The following is a 27,595-nucleotide window of genomic DNA, read 5'->3' on the forward strand; positions in this document are numbered from 1 at the left end:
GGCCCGGAGGCCACTGCGGCTGGACAGGGCCCCATCTGCGGCCTGAGCAGAGCCCACGGCCTTGGCTGCGCAGCCTGGCTCTCCCCTGGGGGGCCAAGTCTCAGGCACCCCGTGGGTGGGGGACCCCTTCATGGCACAAAGGGCTTCCCGTCCATGCCACTGCAGGGGTGAAACTCTCCAGAGTCTCTTGAGGACCTCCCAGCATATTTGTGCTTGAAGGGACCCCATGCAAGTTGACACGCATCCTCGTGTATGTAGGCGGAGGATCAGAAATGACGTGTCTGGTCCCAGGCAGACTCTCAGGAAAGCTGAGAATAAAGAGAACGTGCCCTCTGTCTCTCCATTCCTTGGTCCTGTCCCCGAGGAACCCTCTCAACCCCCTACTACTTCCCACTAGGGTACCACATGCCCTGCCAGGACCCTGCTCTGTATCATGCCTCCAAACAAAAAGTCAGACCTCAGACTTTTTGGCAGGAGTGACTCTGCACATCCCTCCATTATAAAGGCAGCCAAGTGTCAGAGACTCTGGTTCCTGTCCCAGTGGTGGGGCTTCAAGTGCAGCGGTCATGGGGCAAAGTGTGGAAGACAGGGTCTCCACTGTTCTGGTTAAAAAGAGGCCAAAAGGTTCAAAAATACATAAAACAGACTGATTTAGGGAGACAGTATTTAGAGAATAATCCTAAATGATGACGATATTTCACAAAACTTATCAAATAATCACTAGAAATTCAAAAGTCAAAGATAACACCGGGAATCGATTTTAAAAATCACTTAAAATGCAAAAGTCCAAAAAAGGGGTGTGAGATGGATACAAAACCCACTCTAAACACTCGCATGGCCATTGATGGGGAGGATGCCAGGAGCAGGCTGCGTCGGCCTTCCTGGAGTCCTCCTGGGGAGGGGGTTCTCTGGGTGCAGAGGTGCCCAGCCCAGGCCTCATCTCCAACACAAGTGGGGAGCTTTGTAGGAGCCTGAGAGGTTTGGGGGTCTGGCCACGTGTCCAGTAGGCACAGGGTGTGTGACATGCGACTGTCTGGGCATCCCCCCTCCTGGCCACAGGCTGCCCACTCTTGTGGGCCAAAAGGCTTGGAGCATCGTGGGGAGTCTGCCCGAGGGATCGGCCAGGACGCCCACCACAAGGCAGGTATCCACAGACACAGCCCAGCATGCCGGCCCTCTCTGAAAAAGTGTTCATGCTGGAATCTCTTTAGCAGTGATTTTCACTGTGAAACATGGAACTATTTTGCCAAGCCTCAACTGGAGCATCTCTTTTCCTGAAGAAAACAGATACTATTCACTTAGAGGATTTGTTAAAACATAAGAGAACATAGATCGTGGTGTAGATAGACAATGGGATTTTACTCAGCCATTCCAAAAGAATGAAATCTTGCTGTTTGCAACCACGTGGATGGAACTAGAGGCTATTATGCTGAGAAAAATAAGTCAATCAGAGAAAGACAATTATTATATGATTTTACTCATGTGGGATTAAAGAAAAAAACCAGGATCATAGGGGAAGGGAGGGAAAAATAAAATAAGATGAAATCAGAGAGGGAGACAAACCATCAGAGACTCTTAACTCTGGGAACAAACTGAGGGTCACTGGATGGGGGACGGGGTCACTGGGTGATGGACATGGCAGAGGGCATGTGATGGGATGAGCACTGGGTGTGATGTCAGATTGATGAGTCCCTGACCTCTAGCTCTGAAACTAAAAAGAAAAAAAAAAACCAAGAGTATATAGATAATTTCCTGATATTTTATGAACTTTTTCCCTTCTTAAAAATCTGAATGGGATGTGTGGGCAGCAACATTGTGTACCTGTCAGTGTCCTGCTCTAGACACTGCCGTGTCACAGAGGGTGTCATTGTGGGGGAAAGCTGGGTGTGGGGTGCATGGAACTCTAGGCCTATTTTTGAAACTTCCTGGGAATTTAAAATTTATTTCAAAATAAAAAAACCTTTAAAAAAAAAATCTCTAGTAAAAACACAAAACTAGCTCTAGATGATTCCCCCCTGCCCCCCGCCCTTTTCTAAGAAAGTAGGTTTGGGTCTTCTTAAGAAAGCCGTGCACTTAAACACTGTCCCTCGCTTCTTTGGAGGATGCCGTTAGGATTTCTTCCGAGTCGGGTGATGATGCAGCGCCTGTTTCTGAGGAGGCTTTGTGGCTCGCAGCTGTGCTCAGGCCGGGATGCGATCACACCCCCGGGGCTCCCGAGGCCAGGAGCCTGAGCCCAGGCACAGAGTCCACATCACGGCTTTTCCTCGGGCTCCCGTGGGGATGAAGACAAAGCAGGTTTATGTCTTAGATGCAGAACAACATCAATAAGACATTTTGTTTGTTCTGTTTATAAACTGGGGCAACATGTGTGTGGGTCCCCTGATCTGAAAGAGGGTCTGGGTACGACCGCGCCATGCGCCTCCCGCGGGCAACACAGGAGAGCTCTCTGTCTGGGCTGTTTCCCCTGATTCTGCAGGGAAACCAGACGACCCCCTTCTTGCCGCTGGGTTGGGGGATTAGCAGCACAAAAACCACCCCACCCACTCAGTCCTGAGACACCAGCGGCTGTAGTTGTCATTGGGGAGCCCCCTGACAAACCAGGCGTTTGCAGACACATTTCACTGTTTGGGGTTCAAGAGCCACAGTCGTAGGGGATTCCCAGGGGAGGGGAGCCCCATGGAACAAGGAACAGAAGTGCGCAGTTGGCACGGCGTGGGACATTCCGGTCTGACCATGACCCCGAAGGTGACCCCTTGTGCTCCATTCATCTCAGTGAAGTGCTGATAACCGGGAACTGGCCGACGTCTATACTGCGTGGCGACGCATGGCCTTCTTTCCTACCACACGTGTTTCACAAACATGCTCATGTGTGCCGTTGCGTTTGAGCCCCGGCCCTCCTGCTGACTCATTCGCACTCTGGGGAGATTTCACCCCTACTTCCCAGTTGCTGCATCTCTAGTTCTTACTGTGGCACAGAGTTTTCCGGAATACTGACGTAAGGCAGCACGCTAGACGCAGAACAATCCTGCAGCTGAGCTGCTGGTGGTGCCCAGTACCCAAGAGGAGAAGAGGCCTGTGTTGGGGTCTGATTTACATCCAAACACGATAGTGCGAGGGGAAACAGGGAGGCCTCCCCCCTACCCCCCGCAACGGTCCCTGCGGGGCCATCCTGCCTCTGCGTCCCTGTGCATCCAGACATCACACTGCACAGAGGCTCCCCCTGAAGTGTGACAATCTCGTGTGTCTGCAAGGTCCCGGCCGCACACTGGAACACCCTGACAACAGTTGCCCTCTGCACGTTCCCGGTCTGCCCCGACGGCTCTGCGGTCGTCACGCCCTCCCAGCTGCCCCAACGCTTGTCCTCTTGTCACTTCCACCCTCGAGGGGAGTCGTGATGCAAAATGGCCATGGGCCTGCTCTGCAATGGAAAGACAGAGGGTAAAGCTCCGGGGGGCCCTGGTGACTGAGACAGCCCACGCAGGCTGGCTTCCTGTGAGGGCCGGCCACACAGCCCAACTCATTGCATCCCTCTTGCTGGTCACAGCTGGCTGCACAGTATCCCAGGAAACGGCTTCGATCCCAGCTCCTTGCCTTTCAGATGAACTCGGGGATCCGTTGCCACTTGGTGACCGCTGCTGGGAGTGCCACCACTGGAATCTGAGGAGCTCCATGTATGGCCCCCAGGGCAGCCCCCCACTGAAGGGTGATCTGTCACCACTCTGGAGCCTGCAAGTTCAAGATCGAAGTGTTGGCAGGGTGGGGGCTGTGCTCCGGTCCCACCCCCCATAACCCCCCCAACACCCTACCCCCCACTTCTGGTGGCTACTGGAACTGTGGGCATCCTCGGTGTGTACAAGCATCACTGTTCCTCTTCCCACGGCCTCCCCATGTGCGTCTCTGAGCCCAAACTTTCCCTTTTTATAAGGACACCACTCATACTGGATTAGGGCCCCTCATGGCCTTAGCTAAACGTGTTTCTTCTGCAAAAACCCTAACTCCAAATACAGTCGCCGTCACAGGTCCTGGGTGTGGGGATGTCAGCATCCTTGGGGGACATGGTTCGACCCACAGCACAGCAAAACAAGGGTCTATGATTCACTCACACAAAGTCCAGGTCATGAGATTCTGGGAGTGAGCTGGGGATGCAATTTCCTTCTAGACCATGGCCCATCACCTTCACATCTGCTTCTGGCTGTGTGGACAGGAAGAAAGAAAAAGAAGATTCTGTGGGATTTTTTTGTACTAAGGCCTTGCAGTGGTATGCGTTGTTTCCACTGGTCAGAATTCCCTCGTGGGGACCCACCTAGATGCAGGAGAAGCCGTGAAGGAAGGGACAGACCGGTGAGTGCCAGGCGTCACTGTCACAGGGAGAAGGAGGGTCTAGGATGCAACTGGCTGCCTTTGCTAAGTCCCTGAGAGGAGTGACTAAGTGCTTCATTATTGGCCATTTTGTAGAAGTCACTCTGCAGAAGCGAGCCTGTCACATCGTCCCCTGTACCAGCCCATGGTGGTGCTCTGCACAGGCCCCAGGCTGAAGACAGGTATGCTCGGTGCCAGAGGGGTCCCTATGAGGAGGGGGGAGGACCCGCCTGCCAGGGAGGGTCCTCTGACTATGGCCGGGAGCACCAGCGCCCAGCCTGATGGTGCAGGAATGCAGGAGGAGAGGTGTCATGGCACGGACCCCACGGAGGGGAGCACCGAGGAGAGACATGTGCTTATGGGGGCACAACCCTGGGGACCTGCCCCTACACCCCGAGAGCCCAGAATCTGCTGAGGGCACAGAGGACAGAAACGTCAAAACAGACCTAAACAGGGGGGAGAAGCCTTGGAGGCCTGTATTGGTTAGTGCCTGGCGTGGGCAGTGATATGAGTTCTAGATCTTTCTCAGACCGAGAGTCAAGGTTGGAAAGGCCTAAAGGGACTTGTGAGCCTTCATCTAATGCTCCGAGACAGTCAGTTGCCCACTTTCAAATTTTGTAGAGATTTGAGATTTGGGTTATTTTTGTGATTTTTTTTTTTTAAATTCCTCATGTTCCCAACTCTGCTGTAGGAATTCCCAGATTACAAGTGACCCCTGTTTGGAGGGGTAGGAAGGACGCGGGGGCTGAGCAGTGGTTCTTTTAACTCACTGGGTGTCAGGCTGCCGTGCATGTGAGGGCTCTTCTCAGGAAAGGAAGGAAGCCTGTCTTGTTCTGGGAATCTGAGATATGGATTTTAAAAAGGATGTTACGTAACAGCCAATGGAACCTTTTCGTTTTCAAGGCTGGAAGTGGGAGACCCTAGGAGGTGCGGGTCTCAGGCGAGGCACAGAGCTCCCGGGAGGAATCTTCCTCCCGCCCAGAGTGGGCTCATCTTTGAGGATGGTGTGTGGTGAGCCTGACCCCATCCCCGTCCCCCGGGGCTCCCTCTGTCTGGGACACCTATGGTCATCTCCATTCCCTGTGTCCTCAGCAGACACAGACCCCACAGCCTGGTGGTCTGATATGACACACATCCCCCAAAGGCTGTGGCGGGCCCCAGTACCATCCAATGGCGCACGATGAAGTTCCTTGCTCCTCACCAGTAACCCATGAGGGGAGCAACCCGGCTCCACTTCACAGATGACAAAACTGAGGCTCGGGTTGCAGGATACCGACAGCTAATGTAAGATTTCTTCTGGAATTCTGACACCTCGAGCAACCGTGACATCCACAGTGACCAGGCCGGCATTTATGAATCGCTTGCCATGGGCCCACTTCATCCTCACGTGACACAGTCTACTGTCACCCCCATTGTGCAGTTAAAGAAACTGAGGCCACGTGTGCATGCACACACACACAGCTAGGAAGCCATGGGTCCAGTTTCCAGCCTGGCCCCGTCTCTGGCCCACCATCCATTGGCCTTGCCATCAACATGGCAGATCCAGTTCTCCATCCTGTGCCCACACAGATGGCCAGGAGGCCAACGGCTGTGCCCCCAACGGCTGTGCCCCCAGACGTCCTCTCACCCTGCACACCAGGCCACCTGAGCCAGCTCTGGGTGAGTGCCTGTCCCCTTCCCCACTCAGAGGACAAGAAGATGCTGCTTCCGTGGTCTTGAAGGACTGTACTCTGACATTTCACCTGCTGGTGATGGCCATTCACTGCCCCATCATTGTTGCCGGGCTGGGCATCCATGACTTTGAACGTGATGGGGCAACCGACCCACCCCTGGGCTTCATACATGGAATCTGGCATGTGCCTCTTTACAGCAATGTACCAGATCGCACTGCCTCGTCCAGAACCCAGGCCTTGGCTCCCTGACCCCAACTACTTATCCCTGACTATGGGGGCCCCTCTCCCAGGCCCCGGGACACAGGACCTGGAGACCACTGTGCTGTCATCATTGTCTAAGTAACATGCTGACAACCGCAGATTCTCTGATCACTGCTCCGGAAATCAACCCCGGTTTAGTCAGCCTCTGCGCCAAGTCCCTAGTGGTGTTTGAACCCCATGCTGGGTTTCCATGGGGCAAATAGAGCCACTCAGCCACCTCATGTGTCAGGAAGGCCATTCTGACTGGCTGTGTAGATAGAGACCGGCACGTGGGGGCCGCGTGCCTGCAGCCAGGGCAGGAGGGCCCTCCGCGCCTCGGGAAGGTGGCTTTGGGAAAAACTGTGGGAAGCCTGTGCTCCTTGATGCTGACAGGCACAGATGATAGAGGCTGCAGGGTGGCTGCACGTCGGGTGAAGAGGGGTCCCTGCAAGGTCAGGGGCCTGGCTCTGGGCGGATGGTCGCATCCATCCCAGCCCTGCTCGGAAATTCGAAATTACTGTTTCAGAATTCTTTGTCCTTTCTTCACTTCCCCTCTGACCCCAGAGCCACCCTGGGAATATTTGACTTCCTTCCCTTTAGAAAATCTTATCTACAAGCAGAGCCTGCGGGGTGTTCGCAGATGTGACTCTGAATTATTTAAAAGCTGTTTCCTTAAGAACGTAATTATGGCTGGGACCGCAGTATACTCGTCTGGTGCCCGGGTATTCAAACAACTTAGGTGCTGAGATAGAAAAACCAACAAAACCACAGTTAATACACGGCTGGTTTCAATGTAGGAATGAGAGGGAGTGCAGCTCAGTTGTGCGGACGCCCCATCGGCAGCCACGGCGCCCCGACCGCCAGCCCCGCAGCGGCGGGAGCAAGTGCAAGTGTTGGTGGAAGCGGGTGTGACCAGCGTTCACGGGTGGCACCCCATGGCATATTCTTGACTGCGCACGTGGGAACCCCAAGTTCCCGGCTCCCCAGGCCCGCTGCCTTACCAATGCTCAAGGGCAGGATTCTCTTCTTCCTCACACAGACTTTTATAAAGATGCAAAACCAGGTCACTGCAGGTGACATCAAGGCGATCCTTTCTGGAGGTTAGACCAGACATGAGCTGCGTGGCACTCAGGGCCTTTGCTCATACAGGGTCCCCGCTGCCCTGGGGCTACGCCTGCCCCTCTTCGTCTTCTTCCTGAGTAGCCGCCCACGGACCATGGCCTCTTCTGTCGGCCGTGCATGCAGGTTGGGGCGGAGACGGCGGTCGGAGAGTTCAGGAGGTGTCCCCCAAGCATGAAGTGACCCATCCCATCAAACCCTTAGTTGTCCGTGTTTCTGGAAGTTCCTCTGGATCCCCAGGGCTCCGCACACAGGCAGCCTCTATGGGGGCAGGGGATCAGGTTTTCAGATGGATCACATTGGGCCAAGACATGGCATGTTGGGTGGGTGCGTACACGGAGGGAGCGAAGCGCCGCGTGCCTTCCAGCCATCAGGGTACCTGCCTGGCATCCTTCCTCGCTCCATCGGAGCTCACTGCCACCCACTCACCGCTGCACCCCAAGCTAAATGGCGGTGTAGTTAATTGTGGGGAGGGAGCCGCATCGGCCCTGTTGACACATATCCCTGGTCCTGAACGGAAGCCAGTGGCTGGGAGAGGCTAGAGGTCACTTCACCTAGAGGGACTCTGCCTTCAAGCTTCTTAAAGTCCTGCTGAAGACAAAAGCAGATCTAGCAACATGAACAATTATTACCCAGACCCCGTGACACCAACTCTAACAGCTAGACGGTTGGTGTTCAGAGAAAGGACATCCAGGAGAGGAAGGAGTCCAGGGTCCGTGCCGGTGTCGGCTTCTGTTAGATGCTGGCCACATGTCCCCACATTCAGCCAAGTGGAGGCTCCCCCAGTGCTGTGAACCAACACGGTCTGGGAACAGCCCGTGGGCCAGGCCGCTTCTGCCTGCGGGGACACAGCTGGGAAGCCAACCTCCGTGAGCGGGCCTCTGCTCCCATGGTCTCACTGTGTCCAGATCTGATAATAGCTAATTCCACCAAATATTAGAGGGGGCTCACATTTAATTAAGGAGTGGCCATTTGTATGCTCCAGACTGGAGGTCCCCATGGCACCAAAGTCAAAAGAAGAGTCCTTCGGGAACATGCCAATCTTCTCTTATTTCCTCTGCTGAGCCCCTGCCTTCTTTGAATGCAATTATGGGAACAAATAAAATGGCTTAACTCAACTCCCCTGTGGACCAGCCAGCTCTCTGCTGATAAAACCAGTTGTGTGGGCAATCATTAAATGAGAAATCTAATATTTAACTAAATTTAATAGTCTGTTGCTTTGGTGCCTCTGTGAAGGGTGGGATTTCAACAGAGAGGCGAGCTATTCAAACGCGGTCTGCAGGGTCTGTGCTCGATTAGCACACTCGGTGCTCCCGCTCGATGCCGGAGCTCCGGGCTCTGGAATTGGATAGGCTGCATGTTCTCCGTAACACCAGGCAGGCCCAACTCAGGGGGCAGCAGACCCGCACTGCAACCTATGTTTGAACTTTCTCCTTCAGGATCGGCCTTGGAGATCACTGAGTGTCAGAGATGCAAATGCAGCCGAATTGTGTTGGTTCTCTCTCATTTTGAGAGCTGCTGGTCCTGGTTGGCCTTGCCACCAGCAAACCTCCCCTGGTGGAGGGTGTCACCTGCACCCCAGGACCCAACACGTGGGGCTGCCTCTCGGTAGCAATGGGCCATCCTCGCTCCTATGCATGCCGGCTGACTCCCCTCATCCAGCTTGACCTACATTTGCACACCCCCAGCCCCTTACCAGTTTCCACCTGGGCTTGTTTCACAGACACACAGGGAGGGAAGGATGGCGGGCTCTCCGAGGGTGGAGGCTTCAGGCGACCCCAGGAGATCTGTGCACGGGCTCCCACATCACCAGTAAATTGCGTCCTGCCCCCGGCATGAACTCAGTATTAACCTGTGCTTGTCACGAGTCCTTCAAGTACCGTCAGCTTTCCGTTGGTGTAACGGAAGTGTGCTTTGGTTCCATTGTGGGTTGTCTTATGCGGGGAGCAGTGCATGAGAGGCTTAGATTGCATCAACTCTTGCACCCCAGAGGCCTAAGTAGCCAAGAACCCCCAGGCTCCTGAAGGACCCAGGAGGACCCCCCTCTCCCAGTCCCTCCCAGCTTCTGGTCCAGCAGAGACCCTCGAGGGGCCATGGAAAAGGGGCCAGGTGGCAACAGGGAGAAAGACTGGAGTGGAAACCCAGACTCAACTCCAGTGTAGGCACATCATTCCTGGAGTGTGGATCAGATTTCCACATGTAAGCAGGTGACTGGAAACTCGTGTGGTTTGTCTCTGGGATGAGACCTAACACTGAAGCCTTGGGAGCTGGAGGACAGGGAGAGGCAGTCGGGGAAATGACCACAACTCTTACCGTTGGTGCTAAGAGGGGTACCCGACATGGGCTTCTGTTTACGGAGGTGATGTTTGGCCTGATGGAGAAGGAGCCAGGGAAGAGCGTTCCAGTCATAGGGAAGAGTGAGTGCCAGGGTCCTGCGGCAGCAAAGAACTGGAAAAATTCTACTTTCCTTCTAGACTTTCCTACTTGCCTTCTAGACTTCCTGCCTTACCGTCGTGACAAGAATACAAATAGGAAATAGTTTCCATCTCACAAACCAACTCCTGTCTGCTGACTGTGCATGCCAGCAACTGTTAAAAGGCCGATGGCATTTATTTTTTTAAGGTTTATTTATTTATTATTTTAGAGACAGAAAGGGAGAGAGAGCTCAGAGGAGAAGAGAGGGGCAGAGAGAGAGAATCTTGTGCAGACTCCACACCTAGCGCAGAGCTCCACATGTGGATCAGTCTCATGACCCTGAGATCATGACCTGAGCCAAAATCAAAAATCAGATCCTCAACTCACTGAGCCACCCAGGTGCCCCAGGGATGAGGACATTTAGACTCAGCAAAAATGAATGCTGTGTAGGGTCTCTGAAGAGTCCAAGCTAGGGTGTGGGGCAGGCCGTGGGGCGCCCCCGCCACCCTGGGGCAGCATGTGACCACGAGGTCAGTGTGCCATCTCTCAGCCACATTGCCGGGCCTCAAAGTTGAGGTCAAGTCTGCCTGGACCTCAGTGCACATCCCATGCAGACGCAGCTGTGCCGTCCCGCTATCTACAGAGGACACCATTTCTCGCCTGCCATGTGGTGTTCAGAATCTCCCAAGGCATTGGTCTGAAGGATTTTTTTTGTCTATAAATCTCCCGATTTGAAAATTAGTTTTACCATTTCCCCCTCACCTTTTCATCAAAGCTAAATTTTCAAATATGTGTCCAGCAACGTATTAGACATTTTTTTGTTTTGTCCTATTTGCTCATCACACGTCCTGGAACTGTCGCCGTCTCCTGGCGATGTGGACGTTTGCCAGCCCTGCGCATAGACAGTCCCTCAGATCCCTGAGCACCATGGGTGGCCGCGTGTCATTCAAGATAAAACGACTCAGTGCAGGAGCTCCTGCTTCTGGGTCAGGTTTGGCCTTTAGGTCCCATTGTGGAGTCACGTAGGGAGTCCGTTGTTCTTAAGGGGAGTTATTACGGGGATGGTTCACTACCCCTCTGTAGCGCTGCTTGTACTGCGAATTTACTCTGTAAAATATTCATGAATGTCTCGAAGCTGTTTAAGGAGCCAAAGGCAGCATTCCTTGAAGACAAAATTTCCTTCCATAATGGGCCACAAGGTGTCTCCACGTGTAGGCTCAGAGTGAGAAGAAGAAAGGCGGGAGGTTTTTATTATATAGATGGTGACGTAGGGGGAAGGGCCTTTTCAGGAGGAAATTAGTGAAGTGGGCTGACGAGGAGCATTCGTGCACCTGGAGAGGCGCCCAGTGGTGCCCACGTGAGTGAAGACTCCTCTCTCTGACTGGGAGGGAGAAGCGCTAGTCCCACTGCAGTGTAAACTGTGCTCATGTGGCCTTAAACTGCCAGCTGAGGTGATCATCCAGATTAAGGTGTCCTAAGCCAGGTCACATTATGAGCCAGGTAAGAGATCCGAATCCACTTTCCCTGCAAAATTATAATAAAGAGCACACTCCAGCCTCCACTCTTCTTCCCTTCCTTGGTTGTTGTGGCCACTGTATTGGAAAAGCATCTGTCCTAACAGATATGTGATGTTGGTTTTCCAAAACCAATAAAACATCTCCAGACCAGGGCTCCCAGGGGGCTCGGTCGGTGAAGCGTGTGCCTTCAGCTCAGGTCATGATCCTGGAGTCCTGGGATCAAGCCCCACATGGGACTCCCTGCTCCATGGGGAGTCTGCTTCTCCCTCCTCCTGCTCATGCTCTCTTGCTCACTCTCTCTCTCTCTCTCTAATAAATAAATAAAACATTAAAAAAAAAAGAAAAGAAAAGAAAACACATGCCCAGACCTATACGTGTGAGAAATGCCATGAGTAACGACAACCTATGGGCGGTGGGGGAGTCACCTGATATGGTGGAAAGAATGTTCCGTCTGCCCCAACCTCCTGACTTGGGACAGGGCATTCCACCTGGTCTCGGTTTCCTGGTCTGTGCACAAGAAATAATCATCATCACCCCGGGGCCTGACCTAGGAATTGGCGGTCTGACGCATATGAAAGCCTGCGGCTTCAGTAAGAAATCACTGGGTCTGACTGTGTGATTTTTCGTTCTCTCTCTTAGAAATTTTTGATCTAGAAACAAATGAGCACGTACAGAAAGCCGTACATGACCGACAGATGCCCAAAGTAGAATACCGGAAGATCGAGGTTGACGATTACAGTAAGTGCCGCATGGTCCCCCCGAAGCAGCCCGACCGCGCTGGATTGACTGTGCACACCCGGGCTCCCCCGCCACCCCCTCCCCCATCCCCACCCCCCACACCACACTCCTGCGGGGCCTCCAGGCTGGAAACGCTTCCCAGCCTGCAAGGGGGAGGTTCAGGCAGGACTCAGGGGGAACACATCCTGCGCTGAGCTTACTGTGCTCAAAACCAAGAAACTCTTCGAGCAACAGACCAAGGAAAGTGGAGCATATGATTTCTCTCCTCAAGAGGCTGACATTTATTCTCTCCTCTGGGGGAACATGTCATGACATCATCCGGAGACAACAGACTTCCTCTGGAAATCCCTTTTCTGTTCCATGCGATATTTGCCTGCTTCATTGTCTAAGCTTTCGGAGCTGAGCATGGGCTGAGGAGGCGTCCTTGCATCCAGAGAGATGTACGGGGAGGGCTTGGCGTGCTCTCACAGCCCTGGCCGCACCCAGCTCCCTGCCTTGCTTTGTGCCCCTCTTTGTCTCGAGCTGCCCACTTGCTCGTCCAATAAGCTTTCATGAGTGCTAACACTGTGCTGGACCCCAGTGGGCACTGTGCCCCAGATACTGGGTGGATGTGGACTCCGATGCCCAGGAGGGAAACAGAGTCCTCATAGCCTCAATCCCCCTCTTTGCAGATGGCTCACCAGTCTACCCAGCCCACCCTGGGGTCCTCACTGCCCACCAGTGGTTTACCCTTGGAGATCCCACGTGCATAATGCCCCAAACACGTCTCACTGTCTTTCCCCCAGAGCTCTGCCCCATCCCCAGACTTCCCTACTTTGGGGGATAACACCCTTCTCCTACACAATGCGGGTTCTAACCTTGAAGATCTCTGGGTCGTTCATTCAAGTCCATCCACGCATCACCTCTGAGGTTGGCATGTAGGTTTCCTCTCTTGGCCAAACTCTGATGGATTGACCATAACTGCTGGAGCTCTTTGTTGAAGAGGAGCAGAGTGTCACCAGGGGTTGATGGGAGAGTGTTGAGATTGATTACTGATGTCTGAACTGCAGGGTGGTGGGGGGGCAGGGTGGTTGCCATGTGAGACCATCCCTAGAAGCTCTTTTTCTACCTGTTCCCTCATGGAGGGGCAGTGGCTCATCACCTGGACCAGTGGGCCCAGGGGCATTATTAAGTATCCCCTTATAAGAAAGGACATAGTGACCTAACAGCCTGTGACCCCCCGAGGTCAGGAACCAAGGCTCACCACCCCCCCATGAAACAGAATCAGACTGACCCGAACAGCATATATGGCAGAGCTGCATCCTTTAGAGGACAAAAAAAAAAAATAAAATAAAATGGCCCAGGGACTCAGAACAGAGCATTAGTGGACTGGGGTCACACACAGTTTCCCAGGAAGGTGGGACCTGGACAGGCTTTAGATCTTGGAGTGGGCTTTAGGTTGGCAGGCAGGAGGACAGAGTGCAGTCCAGGGCTGGGAGCAGCATGAGGCAGTGCTCACTGGGGGGTGAGTCAGGAGACTGACCTGGACTCACAGCCTGGGGGAGAGTCCTGGCATGTCGTGGACACAGAGGGACCACTCACTGGGAAGAACCTTCAGTCCATCCATAGGCCACTTGCCAGAACACCCTGATCCTATTATTGAGCCCTATGGAGTCACACTATGTTAGAACTAATCTACACATTCCTAGAGATGCAGGTAGGGTTACATATTCACCTCTGAAAATCAAGAAATATGGAGTACAAATCCCTGTCCCCTGCCCTCGGGCGTGGAGGCTTTCTCTTTTAAAATACCCCAAGGGTGATCCCTCCAATGAGGAAGACAATGAAGGAGATGAGTAAGGAAGAGTCTAGGGGCGGGAGAAGAAACAAACAGGCAAACCACAAATGGGGTCTGCAATGATGTGTCCTGGCCAAGAAATGTGGTTAGGGCCATGGGCGGCGGGCGGGGGGGTCTCTTCCCACAGATCCAGGGGTCATTCCCACCATCCTTTCTCCTAGATCTCCATGAGATGCACCAGATTCCACAGGACACACTCAGCCCTGGAACGACGGGCAGGTGTGGGCGTCCAGGGAGCTGCAAGTCCAGCAGGCAGAGCTCAGGCATGCTGATTCACGAGAGGGAGAGAAGCTGTAAATTGAAAAGAAGCAGTAAATTAAAAAGACATAGAGAAACTAGGGCACCCACGGATGCTGGCCATCAGTGCTCAGGGGAAATTGTAGAGCTGAACATGAGGGGCAGGAAGGTCACAAGTCTAGGCAGAGCATGAGAACACACAAAGGTGGTGGGAATCCCAGCTCTAATCGCGAAGAGAGCTACTCTGGGCACTTCAGGGGGTTCTCCCACAAAGGAGCGGTGTAAAATGCAGGAAAAGACCTTTAGAAACAAATAACTCTCCCACCTTTGCCATGTGAGGTTTCCTTCCAGTCTGAGGCTTCCTTGGTAGGTGGGTGAGAATGCAGGTGCTGGGAGAGCAGGTGTGTGTGGGGACTGGGCCCCTGAACATCACACCACCTTGGGGGCCACCAAAAATCCCAAACCTGTGGCCCCACCGACCCATCCTGTTATGTTCTGTTGTTTCATTTAAAGCCACCAGAGGCTGGACAGGTGGCTCAGTGGTTGAGCGTCTGTCTTCGGCTCAGGGCGTGATCCCTGGGTCCTGGGATGGAGACCCACACCGGGCTCCCCACAGGGACCCTGCTTCTCCCTCTACCTAAGTCTCTGCCTCTCTGTGTATCTCTCATGAAAAAATAATAAAATCTTAAAAAAAAAATAAGTAAAGTCACTGGAGGCTAAGGCTTTCCTTAGGGAAGCATCCGTCTTCAGGAAGGGCCCCCTGCCCTGGATGCAGCCAGTCGTGGCTACGCACTGCCCTGGGCTTATCAGCGGCAGAGAGCAGCCCTGACCATGTTTTATGGATAACGCAGTGATAGAGCCCGACACCTGCCGTTCTGCTGGTCCCTGGGCCATTGATTCAATTTGCAAGCTATTAACATTCACCCAGAATCAGTAATGAGAGCCTGGTCGGCAGGCTGCGGAGCCAAGCACCCCAGCCTGAGACGTATCTATAGTAATCGTACTGAAAAAGCTACTAATTCCAATTTAATTGCTAATCTGGGTAGTAGTTACCATCAATAAACAATTTTTTCTAACTTGGGCAGGAAGGTTTGTTTTGGGCGGCGAGGGACAGAAGGAACTGGTGAGGGAAGCCCCTGCCTCCCAGCCTGGGTCCCATGCTGCCCGAGCAAGATCTGAAGGAGCTGGCACAGCAGCCCCGTTTCCCCCCAGCTGCCCGTAGCTGAGGCCCTGCAGGCAGTGGGATGCCAGCACCAGCCTGCAGACATGGGGGGCCCACCCCGCTCTCAGCCTCTCCCTCATGGCTGCGGTCCGCCCCCTGAGCTCACCCCATCCCCGTGACCCCCTGATGCCTGTTCCCACTTAACTGCATGTTGCAGCAGTGCTGCTGGCAGAGACGCAATGGCGCCCTTGGGATTTCATTTCTCCCCGCCCGGATTTCGGCCGTTAACAAGTGTTCTCGGCATTCCAGGCTTTCCTGCAAAAAAGGAAAAGTTTCAGCCCACTCTGCAAGATTGAATTTGTGCCTCAGATGGAAAAACAAGGCCCCAAGATGGCTGAGCGATTTGCCTGAGGGCACTCAGCCGGCCAGAGTCCCTGAGGTCATCATCGGGGCCAGCTCCGGGGGGCAGGTGGACCCCCGGAGCCTCCTCCACAGTGTCCTTCTCCCAGGCATGCAGGAGCACCCCTGACCACTGGGGCACCTCGGCCATCGCCCCTTCCTTCCTGCTCCGTGGGCCCCTCTAACGTGCTGCCCGTGTTCTGCTTCTGCCTAGACTTGCCCGTTCAGATCCTCAAGCCAGCAACCTTCACCGACACTGCCCACTACCCCCTGCTCCTGGTGGTGTGAGTATCGATGCCTCTTTCTGGCTCGGGCTGGGGGAGGGTGTTGCTGGCCTGGGGACTTGGTGACCCCACCAGAAATGAACATCCAGACTCTTAAGAAAAAGACAAGCGTGAGACCTGAGGTTGCAAAGTAAGAGTGAAGCCAGGTTAGGTGGCCAGCAGGTAGCAGGCCGTGAACGGAGCTGGTGCCCCTGCCCCAGCCTACCTCTACTGTGGGGCCTGGAGCCGGGCTTCGGGGGGACGGGCTTCGGGGGACCAGGGGGCGCTACCCAGGCTGCAAACAGGCTCAGAAACAGACGGACAAGCTGATCTGGAGAGTCAGGTGGCCGCTCGCATGAGGGGGGCGCTCAGCTCCCTCAGGGTGCAGGCCGCTCCAGTGGCAGAGGCAGGCACGGCGGGGCATGGGCCCGGCTCCCCAGCGGGCTCCCCGCTCACACCAGACCTGCCGGGGCCTCGGCAGCTTCAGCCACCGTGAAACGGCCTTGAACACAGTTCCTTTGCCAACCAAGGGTCAGCTCAGACATTTCGTGTGTTACTCAAGGAGCCCTCAATTGAGATCATGAGAACAAGTGTTCAGAGCTCTGTCACCACCTCGGAAGGGGTCGTCCTGACGGGAGAGCCTGCCCTCACTGGGGTGCGCGAGATGAGAACTGCCCACCCTGAGGGTTAGACAAGTGTTAACATGGGTACGCAGAAGTGATTTCAAAGGCAGACGCCAGCCAGGTGTTTCACACGTGTTCTCTTCACCTCCACGTGTGCTCTTTCATGGCCGTGGAGCATGAGAATACTAGGCTCTGTCACTGCCCCCCTGGGAGCCGCCACTCATGTTCACTTGAAAGAGGTCCAAGTGGAGCAGAGGCCTGTGCTGGGGTTGTTTTAGGGACACCATGAAATCACCCACCTGCATCAGTGTCAAATGGCCTGATGAACCTTCTCCTGTTGCCCGGCTCCTGTCCTGGGGATTCGGTCCCTCAGCGACGGGAGGGCTTCATTATGGAGACGCCCTGGTGTAGATTCCAATATCTGATTCGATTTTGCAATTAGCCCACTTTCCGTACTGTTTGGACAGGCTTGGCACTTTGCCAACGACCACACACGTGTGTCACACACAGCCCCTCACACACCCCTCACACAGTCATACACACCCCTCGCACACACATTCATCACATACCCCTCACACATACATACCCTCGCATACACACACCCCTCCCACACACACCCCTCACACAGTCATGTATGTCACTCACACACACATTCCTCACACATACACCCCTCACACACACTCCTCACACACACACCCCTCACATACACGCCTCACATACCACTTGTACACACACCCCTTACACAGCATACACACCCTCACACACACATTCCTCACATACCCCTCACATACACACCTCATACACATACTCCTCAGAGACACACCTCATACATAAAATCCACACGTACCTCACATACCCATCACCACTCACACACACCCCTCACACCCTCATATACACCCCTTACATATTCTTCACACATACATGCCCCTCACATACACACACCTCTCACACACACACTTCACATACCCATCGCTCACAGTCCTCACATACACCCACCCCACACACACCCCTGGCACGCCTGTGCATACATACACCTCACACACCCCTCATACATACACTACTCACACATACCTCACACACACTCCTGCATCCACACTTCTCACACACATATACCTCACATGCCTCACACAAACCTCCCTCACACACCCCTGCATACATACTCCTCACACACACACACCTCACACATGTCTCTCTCACACACACCACACACCCCCTGCCTGCATGCCTGCGGTCCCCAGCAGAAAGCCAAGATGGCGGTGGCAGTGGGAGCCATCACCTCCCTGAAGAAAGGGCCGGCCAGGTCGTCTTCAGTTGGCTGGCTCTCAGCATGGGGCCTGGCCGTCTGTTGCTGTTGCTGGGTGAGAGGCTGGCCTTCCGTGCCCGTCCTGTCCCACGAAAAGGAGAAGGACTCTACTGCCATCTTCACCTTCACCCGTCAGCGTGCCGGTGAACGCGCAGGCCCGAGCCTCCACGCGGGATGGCCAGTCTGCGGCCCTGGCCGATTTCGGCGGCATCCATGCTGCACCGCGGCCGGAGTCAGGCTGGGCGCCGTGATCGGGGAGCCGGGACCCCCGGGCGTCATCGGGGCCCGGCGTCTGTCGGAGCGGCCAGCACCGCACAGCATGCTGAGGCCTCGGGCTCTCTTCCAGGGACGGCACCCCTGGGAGCCAGAGCGTGGCCGAGAAGTTCGAGGTGACCTGGGAGACGGTGATGGTGAGCAGCCATGGAGCCGTGGTGGTGAAGTGTGACGGCCGCGGCAGCGGCTTCCAAGGAACCAAGCTCCTGCATGAGGTGGGGCGGAGGCTGGGCTCCCTGGAGGAGAAAGACCAGATGGAGGCCGTGCGGTGAGGACCCCCACGGGGCGCCAGTGGGAGAGGCAGTGGGGGTGACGGCCCCTCACGGGTGTGCACGCTTCACACGCAACCCGCTCACACTAACAAAACTCTACGGGCGATTCCGAAGCAGGCTTCGCGGGGACTCCAAGTAACGTTCCCCCCGGGGCTCCTGCGCTAGTTGCCAGGGCAGGTAGCCTATGTGTCTAGTGGATGACAACATGGTGCCGGGCCCATGACTGGGACTTGCCTGGCTCCCCGTGCTGTGGTCACAGACCTGGGCCGGCGTCCACACACGTCTTGGCCATTCCTCACAGAGGGCAGGGAGGGAGGGAAGACGGGAAGGGGGGTGGACAATATGGGTGGGGACGGAGCCAGATGATGAGGCGCTGCTTTTCTGAGGACACGATCCCTGACGCATCCAGGGGGCCAGTCAGGAAACCCTACTTGGCCCATTTTTGTCTCGTTCCACATCTTTGTCAGTCAGAGACCAGTACAGAGCAGATAGAGGCTGAGCACCAAGGGACAGATGCTCCAAATTACTGGAGTTTTATAGTTGCTCTGGTAAAAAAGACATCAAGAGCCTGTTCCAGGTCGGAGCCTCTTCCAGCGCTCGTGCTCAACAGGTGGCAGTGGTTTTCACGGTCTGCCGGTGTGGTGGACGGCAGCGTCAGCATGACAGCCATGGAGAGATAGATGCTGCAGAGTAGCTCATCCAAATCTGCAGACTCCCGCCCCATGGAATGACAGGAAGGGGAAGGGGACCCAAGTAAGGACAGTTAGCTTCCCAGGCAGTAGAAGTGCGGGACACCGGCCCCTGGGTCCCCGGAGACAGTAGAGCACAGTGTGCAGGTGCTAAATACGTGTCTCCTGAAGGGCTGCAAGGAAGCGTGGTGTCCCATCCACCCATTCCCATGGCTTGTGTGCCTTGCAGGCTCGACACCTTTCACTTCACTGTCTTGTGACGTTTCTCTCTTGTTTTTGGAAAGATTGGTGGCTTCTGGTAGGTGCTCAGTTAAATAATTTTCAACTGGATGAGATGATGAGTGAGTGGATGAATGGCCCTCTCTGCTCAAGGGCATCGTGCGCTGATGGAGCAGAGATGAGGCGACATGCCCAGGGCCCTGTGCGGGTTACAAAGTACGAAGGAGGAGAACCTTCTGAGGACCCATGGTCCGGGAAGATACACCTGCTAGGATGCCTTTGCCTGGAAGTTCACACGCAGGCAGATGAAGTCAAACATGCTTTAAATATAAGGAGCTGTATTGGCCCTGGAAGTCCAGAGTGATGGTGGGCATTGGGGTTCATTGAGCCGGAGAGCCAGCAATGCCACCCAAGGCCCAGGTTCTCTCCATCTCTCTGCTCAGCCAAATGTAATGGCCTCATCCAGAGCTGATTCTCCTCATGCTCATGGGATGGCTGCCAGGAGCACCTCAGTTCATGCTTCTTCATTCATCCCCTCCAGCAGGTTGGGGAAGGAGCCACTTCCAGAAACTTCCAGAAGGGAAGGGAGGAGCCTCCCCAGAAGCACCCACCAAACCTCTCCTTACATGCCCCTGACCAATCCTGGACCCAGAACCCATGACTGGCCAGAGAGGTGTGGGCTGTCACCCTGAGACCTAGGAGGTCCCCCGGACCAGTGGAGCAGGGAAAGAAAGGTGGACAGTTAGGGCCCCTGGGGCTCTGTGCAGAACGGGGAGGACATGGCAGGGGTCCTCAGCCAGTGGTGTTCCCTAAAAGGGGCAGGGGTCCTGGCTGGACTTGGAAGTAGGAGTGGGACTTCCATCAGTAGCCACGTGGGGGCTTGTGTTGCAAGACGGCAGCAAAGCCTTCCTCCCTCAGTGTCCCCCTTGCCCACCCTGGTCTTACTCCCCCATGGAGCGTGGGGCGTGGGGCACAGAGCCTCTCACCCCAGAGGCCCCAGGCAGAAGGACGCCGTGTCCTTCAGGCACACCCGAAGCACACACCCCTGCAGGTGCTTGGCTGTGTCTAGCCGCTCCCCTCCGAGCACAGGAATGAGAGAGAGCAAAAGGCTGTTTCAGTCATGATGTTTTCTAAAAATAAGGAATTGATCTTGCCATCTGTTCAAAAAACAAGGCAGAACTTGTCCCGGAAAGACAGTGAGTAATGTCCACCGTTAGGCCACCGAGGCTCACAAGCACAAGACTCCGGAAGCCCTTCGAAAATCTTACAGCCATCTCAAGACAGGCGAGGAGCTGAGGCCCAAACCATTCCAGCCACACAGAGCTCTACCAAGCTTTATTAGGGTCTGGCTCTGTATTTTCATTTCAGAAAGAAATGGCCCTGTTTTATCAGATGTCTAAGAAACCACGAGGCTGGCCCACCATGCTAATGCCCCCAAGGTCCCCGGCCCTCTTTGTGATTGTCCTGGAGCCCTCTGGGTCAGCTCCTGATGTGCAGCTGACATGAGCAAACCCCCTCCCCAGCCCAGCCACTGTGTATGGGAAGAGGTGTTTGGGTACAGGGTGGAGCCACACTCACTTGGAGCATAAGCTACAGAGGCAAACAACCCTGCCTGAAGGGCTTCTGGGAGGAGGTGACCTTTGGGCAAGACTTCAAAGGATTAACAGGGATCTGTCAGGCAAAAAACAGGAGATGCCAATTCAAAGCAGGGAAGATATTGTAAGGGCTTGAGGTAATACAAAGGCACCATTGTTCAGGGCTCACTGAGCACCAGGGGACCACAGTGTGAGAGGGCAGAGGAGGAGGAAGATGCATGGGGAGGTGAGGGGGATGGAGGAGGGACAGGTGCATGGGGAGGTGGGGGGTGGAGGAGGGGCAGGTACATGGGGAGATGGGGGAGCGGAGGATAGGCAGGTGAATGGGGAGGTGGGGGGGCAGGGGAAGGGGCAGGTGCATGGGGAGGTGGGGGCAGGTGCATGGAGAGGTGGGATAGGGCTAGATGGCAAGACGCTGCCCACAGCATCCTAAGGAATCTGAACTTGCCACGTACGCAGCAGAGTTCTGCAAAAGACTTTTTAAGCAAAGGCGGTGGCAGGGTGAACTTTATTTTTCAGAACTGGAATTCTGGTAGCATGTAGCAAGTTTGATGGGTCAGTGGCCTGACAAACTGAGTAGTTAGAACAGAGGTGAAGAAGAGTGAGCATTTGCAGGGCCGTGGGTGGGGTTAGGGAGATCCGAGGAATGGTGAGGTGTCTAGGCCAGCCAGATAGGAGCAGGAGCCATGACAGACCCCAGAAGAGACCTCGGCCACGAGGAGGGAGCTCCTGACAGGAGCTGTGCAGGGAGGGAGCCAGGACCAGTGCCCTGACCACTGCTCCCTCCTGCTGGCACTCCCTGTGGGCCGAACACACCAGAAGCCAGAGGACAGGGGAGCCGTTGTCACTGTTCATACTACTCATCCCCGGGGGCACTGAGTGCAGTGCAGCCTGTGGACAGCGAGTGGAGGGGATGCAGAGAGGAGGCAGCCCACACAATGACAAAGGAGGAGGAGGGTGGGGAGACCGGTCCTGGCCTGGGGGCTACGTGGGTGTGGCCTCGAGGCTGCCAGGTGGGACAGCTGCCCCAGGCCTGCAGTGGGGAAGCTGCAGGCCTGAGAGGGTCAAGGCTAGACCCTCCAGAACAGGGGCACAGTCCCGGCCAACCAGGCAGGAGCACAGCCTCGGGGAGAGGGCGCATCAGGACTCTCGGCAGGTGAATGACCATGGAGTGGGGCATGGGGCTCTGCCTCAGAGCCGGAGCCAGCGAGGGGTGAGCTGTGCAGAGCTCAGACCCATCACAGTGACGTCCCCACCCATCCCACAGAGCACGACAAAGGCCCTGGCAGTGTTTCTCCTCCCACCCCCGTTGGCTCCTTTTTCTTCCCAAATCAAGCCTCTGTGAGGCTCTGAGCTTCCCCTGCTCTGAACGGGCCGTGGCACCTGTGTCAGCTTGGATCCCCAAGGTGGGTGCCGGGGTGAATGTAGCACAAGGTTTCGGTGGGGGTTGTCTGTGACGGAGGCCCGGGCAGGAGGCAGGCCCTTGTGGCTGCAGTGGACTCTGACACTGCAGTGGAAGGGTGAGGATGGAGGACACGGGGCAGAGGGTGGGGATGGGGGTGCTAGGGTCTGAGAGAGAGACAGCAGAGGATCCCATGCAGGCAGCGGAGGCCCAGTTGTAGGGCCGCTGCTGTGCTCAGTGGCCGGGAGCACAGCTTGGGATCCCGCAGACCCTGTGCGGGGGGGTCAGAACTTGTGATCACTGGTCAGGGCAGGTTCTCTCAAGGGAGATGGGAGGCCACGAGGTGCGCAAACTTGTGCCCTGTCCCCCTGCCTGAAATTCCACATGGCCCCACATACAGCCCTGCTTATTCAGGACCCTGGGCCGCCACCCGGGAGGTGTTCCCTTGACCTCCTGTCCACGCAGTTCTCACTCGCTCTGACCAGCTCATAGCTTCTCCTCGGGTTTCATTGCTTGTGTGCTCGGCTGCATCACCACCCAACAGGCACACATCCCATCATGCCATGTCATCAGTGCTGCCACCATGTCACCCTGTTAGCCCATCTCCCATAGTAGATGGCACTTCTTGAGAGCTGGAGCCCTGGCACGCCAGCACCTCTGCACACCAGCCTAGAACTCAAGTGCGAACTCAAGGCAGGCTCTGTAAAGACACCCTGATGGATTCTGCTTCTGCACCAGCTTGACCTCAGACCACCCCAGTAATAAAAAGTGCTCCTTACATATGAAATCAGGTCTCCTTAGTCTTGGGATTTCACTGTCCACCAGGAAAAAAACAAAAAACAGAAAACATCATATTTGCTTGGTTCACTGGTGAAAATACAGCTACAAGATAATAAAAATAATTTGATTTGGAAAAAACAACCACCCCTGGAAGACTCCAGAGTATTTTCGAAATGAGGGTCATTGCCAAGATTTCTGGCATTTAGATCAGGAAGTGAGTCACCAGGTAATTAGATGAAGGGGTTGCCAAAGACCCAGGGCCACCCTCACACTTGGAAGGAGGGCTGAGAATGGAAATCCAAGGTATTTTATAAGTTGGAATGGAGACCTTTGTGGTGCACTTGGCTCACACCATGCTCCATGGTCCCCACACATGGCCACATGGATCACAGCAAATGTGATCTGGACATCAGGCCCTAGGGCAGGATCCTCATGGGACGCAGGGGATCAGTTGTGAAGATAGCTGACTGAGCCAGACCAACCCACCAGATGTTCCCAAACGTGCTTCTGCATATCAGGGGTTTGGGGCACGAGGAGACAGTTGAGGAACTTGGAGATATGTCTGCACTGATTCCAGATAGGTGGGAATACCCACAAAGCTCTGGAGCCCAGGAACGTGGTGTGTGTGTGTGTGTGTGTGTGTGTGTGTGTCCATGCGTGCATGTGCACCTCCACATCACACTCCTGGCAGGTGTGATTTGAAGCCGGTCAGGTTATCCTGTGACACCTGCACAACGTGTTTTTGTTTTTTTTTTTTCCAAAAAGCAAATTTATTAAAGTGCTCTATTAGTTTCCTGGAGCTGGGACACCAAAGTCAAGGTGTGGGCAGGGCCTTGCCCCCTCTGAAATCTGTACGGGATATTCCTTCCCTAGCTCTTGCAGTTACTGGGTGTCTTGGCTTGCAGACTCATGGCCACAATCTTCCTTCTTAACATGGGGCTCCTCCTAGGTCTCTGGGTCTCTTCCCCTCTAAGGATGCAGTTACCCTGGATGACGGGCATTAGGTCTAACCTCATCTTAACTACTTACATCTGATAACCTTATTTCCAAATACGGTCACATTCTGAGGTTTTAGGGGTTAGGACTTGACCATGATTTTTGGAGTTTGACCCATAACAACTGTTTAAATCAACAGCAGCAGAGGCCTATGCCCTGTGCCTGCCCCTCCCCACAGTCCTGCTTGGCGGAAACAACCACTCCCAACCCTGCAGGAGCTCCCAGCAGCTGAGGATTTAGCAGTTCTGCACACACACACACACACACACACACACACACACACCACCCCAAAATGTCTGGTTAGATCAGTCGTTGGGGATGCAGGACCTCCGTAGATACTGCTCAGCACAGAGCTGGTGGCCCACTCCATGCCCCAGCTTCGTCTGCATTGTTTGGTTCTGGACATGACGTGTTGCTTGTCTTTCACTTGAGAAGCTCTCCACAGACCTACTCATAACATCTCCCCCTTGTACCCAAATCCTGCTCACATTCCTGCTAGTATTTCAGTTCAAATGCTAAAACATTCTCGTAATCTGTCAATTCCAACTTTCTTCTCTTTCCTGCCTCTGTGGGGCTGGTGGCCTCTAGGCCCACCCGGATGTTCTCTTACTACTTTCCTCCATTGGGGAAAGCCAGGGACGGTGTTGCTCCAAGCTGGGCCCTTGCCCCCGGGAACTTATGTCCACTCACCTTGGACGTTGGCCATAGAACAGCTGTTCTGATTGCGGTGGACGGCCCGCATCCTGGGACCTAAGGGTGGGGGGTGGAGGGTGGTCCTTAAAGACCTGGCTCTGAGGGCTTGGTACCCAGATTTTTACACTCCACTCAGGCTGGGAAGGGTAGTTATCAGTGATGAGGGCTCCAGCCAGCCAGCACAACCCAGAAAACAGCCACAAGGGAATAATCATGAAGAAGTAGAAACGGAAGGACCAGGGCTGTGCAGGGAGGTGCTCTGGCAGGGGGTGCATATGTCACAGAGACCCAGACAGCAGCCAGTCATTTGCCAGCAGGTGGCTGGACTCCCACTGCTGGATTAGGGTCCAGGAACCCAAAAGATTGCTGTCATTTTGTGGGGAAACAAGGGACGACCCCTGAGGAAGGGTGACAACGGCAAGGCAGGACCCCAGCAGGGCCAGCTGGGGTGTCGAGTTGCCCGTGTCCGAGGCAGGAAGCACGAAGCAGGGGTGAGTCTGCCGCCAAACAGGTACAAGCCAGGGACCACTCCCCACCCCAGCTCTGCCCCCTGTGGAAGCTGAAGACAAGGGAGATGGCAGGTGGAGTGGGAGGCCAGCACCTGGTCCAAGCCCTTTAGCACAGAACCAAGCTGACCCCGGACAGCCCTCCCGGAGCCGGGGGTGGCTGGGAGTACCATGGTCCGCATGAGGGGCCGACTGTTGCAGAGTAGGGACCCAGCAGGGCCTGTGCTCCAGAATGGCATTGCCTCTGGCACTCCTGGCTTTCCCTAGGCGAGTTTTACAGACCTGGACAGTTACGGCTAGGGCACTGGGAGGCTTTCGGCATGGACGCCCTGCCTACACACTACACAAAGAAAAGCAATGAACAGTTATATCTGAATTCCAGTATTTCCCTCGATGTAAATGGGGGTTTTCTTGCTTGGAATGGTTGTGGAGCATGGCTCTGGGCCACAGGGCAACTATGCCGCACACTCACTCTACCTCTCTTCTTTGGCAGGATGATGCTGAAGGAGCAATACATTGATAAGGCGCGTGTGGCCGTGTTTGGGAAGGTGAGCCTGCTCCCAGCTCATCTGAGCACCTCTGACTGAGAGCGCTGCCCTGCCCTGTCACCCAGGCCCCATCTCATTTGTTCCGAATGTCTCTGGTCTGATGGCAGGAGAGCCATTAGTTTTTTGCAAATGAGAGTTTGGACACTGAGGGAGTCCAGCAAGGGGGGCCCTCATCTGACCTGCTCGTTTTTTTTGTTTGTTTGTTTGTTTGTTTTAAGATTTTATTTATTTATTCACGAGAAACACAGAGAGGAGAGAGAGAGAGAGAGAGGCAGAGACACAGGCAGAAGGAGAAGCAGGCTCCATGCAGGGAGCCTGATGTGGGACTCGATCCCAGGACTCCAGGATCAGGGCCTGGGCTGAAGGCAGCATTAAACCGCTGAGCCACCGGGCTGCCCTGACCTGCTCGTTTATCAGAGTCTCTGTCTACATTATCTGGAAGGAAAGAAAACGGAGCCAGGTCCTGTGAGAGCACTGGATCAGGCCCTTTGTTACCTGCCACATGCCAGCCTGCCCTGGTGCCAGGTGTGTCTCCCCAGGAAACAGGGGCAGGCATCCTAATTTCCCTATATCCCTACGCGCAGCAGCCACATTAATTTGCCAGGTTCACTGGCATGGAAAGAGGGGAGTAGGCGGTTCATGTTCTGCAGGGTGGCCCATGTCCACATCTGCTGGTGGTAGCTCATGTCGTGGAGGCCCAGGGCTGCGAGTCAGGTCCGTGGGGCCACCTTGTACCATCCAGGCACACCCGCCCCCATCCTTAGACAGCCTGGATCCATGGCCTCTTGATCTCAAGGAAGTGAGGCATGGACGGGTGGACACAGATCCATCTTCCCTCCAAAGGACCCATCAGAGCCTAGGCCCTCCAGAGGCACCTTGCAGTGACCCCGTGGAGGCTTGAACAGGTAACTCTAGGACTACTTGGATGCCATTGCCTCTGGAACCCCCGCCCAGGGTACATCTGAGACGTGGCACTGCCCCGGGGGCAATCCCACACATGGCCTCTGGGGACCCTCCCCCCAGAGGGAAGGAAGCAGAGGGGAGGCCCAGCGGCCTCTCTCCGAGGCTCAGGCACAGACCACGGCACGGGCACCGAGTCCTAGTGCCCAGTCCATGCCGGTGGAGACCCACTCACTGCCCGGGAGGAGCTTGGAACCAGTAGGATCATTTATAGGTGTAAGATTGGGTGTCAACGTCTGTCACGCATCCGAGCCCAGCCAGGGAGGTAACTACCCTCAGCCTGGGCCTCTGTCCAGTGCTCGCTCCTCCTCAAACACACCTGTAGCCTTTTCGACTTCTTTCACCTGGTCATATGCACTCACGGTCCCTTTCAGGGCTCGAGAGCTCGTTACTTCTCAGCCCTGAATAACATGCCCTGTATACCGCGTATGTGAACATTCACCTACTTCCAAGTTTTGGCATTTATGAGAAAAGCTGATCTCATCCTCCCCGCACAGGTTTCTGTGTACACATGTTTTCAGCTCCTTTGAGTAAATACCAAGGAGGTTGATTGTGGGCTCATTAAGACAAGACACTCCTGTTCTGTAGGACGAACAGAATTCATTTATGATGTAACCAACACACAGGTCATAAAGGGTGCACGCTACAGTGAGGCTGGCACAGTGTGGGCTGCACAGTCTCCATCGGGTGCGCGGCATCTCCACACTTGACTGTCCCGTCCAACACACAGCCCAGCACACACCCCTGGACACACATACATGCACACCCCAGGACACA

At 54.9% G+C, this 27,595-nt stretch overlaps 1 protein-coding gene and 2 long non-coding RNA genes across 10 annotated transcripts in view; 2 read left to right on the forward strand and 1 right to left on the reverse strand.

The window, feature by feature from the left end:
• The window catches only part of DPP6 (dipeptidyl peptidase like 6), an 829,290-nt gene that overhangs the window by 794,564 nt on the left and 7,131 nt on the right, over window positions 1-27,595 (forward strand). For all 4 annotated transcript variants that reach the window (XM_025451902.3, XM_025451878.3, XM_025451870.3 and 1 more), the window contains exons 18-21: window positions 11,963-12,061; window positions 15,911-15,980; window positions 18,232-18,426; window positions 25,804-25,858. In XM_025451902.3, coding sequence (XP_025307687.1) covers window positions 11,963-12,061; window positions 15,911-15,980; window positions 18,232-18,426; window positions 25,804-25,858 — 419 coding nt within the window. The remainder of the gene's footprint in view (window positions 1-11,962; window positions 12,062-15,910; window positions 15,981-18,231; window positions 18,427-25,803; window positions 25,859-27,595) is intronic.
• LOC125752703 (uncharacterized) lies at window positions 93-27,368 on the reverse strand. Of its 4 annotated transcripts, XR_007402826.1 has the most exons (7): window positions 27,265-27,368; window positions 24,802-24,861; window positions 15,503-15,612; window positions 14,045-14,189; window positions 12,919-13,032; window positions 4,104-4,192; window positions 93-3,726 (listed from the first exon to the last, which is right to left on the reverse strand). It is a non-coding gene; the product is annotated as an uncharacterized LOC125752703 (long non-coding RNA). The 4 variants fall into 4 exon arrangements; XR_007402825.1 differs by lacking the exon at window positions 27,265-27,368 and having other exon boundaries at window positions 24,802-25,078; XR_007402827.1 differs by lacking the exons at window positions 24,802-24,861; window positions 27,265-27,368 and adding an exon at window positions 16,882-18,109.
• On the forward strand, window positions 18,786-23,122 carry LOC118351023 (uncharacterized). 2 transcript variants are annotated; one of them, XR_004805786.2, is made up of 3 exons: window positions 18,786-21,159; window positions 22,201-22,339; window positions 22,736-23,122. It is a non-coding gene; the product is annotated as an uncharacterized LOC118351023 (long non-coding RNA). The 2 variants fall into 2 exon arrangements; XR_004805787.2 differs by lacking the exon at window positions 18,786-21,159 and adding an exon at window positions 21,337-22,089.

The sequence above is a fragment of the Canis lupus genome, chromosome 16 (assembly GCF_003254725.2).
Source record: "Canis lupus dingo isolate Sandy chromosome 16, ASM325472v2, whole genome shotgun sequence".
Lineage (NCBI taxonomy): Eukaryota > Metazoa > Chordata > Mammalia > Carnivora > Canidae > Canis > Canis lupus.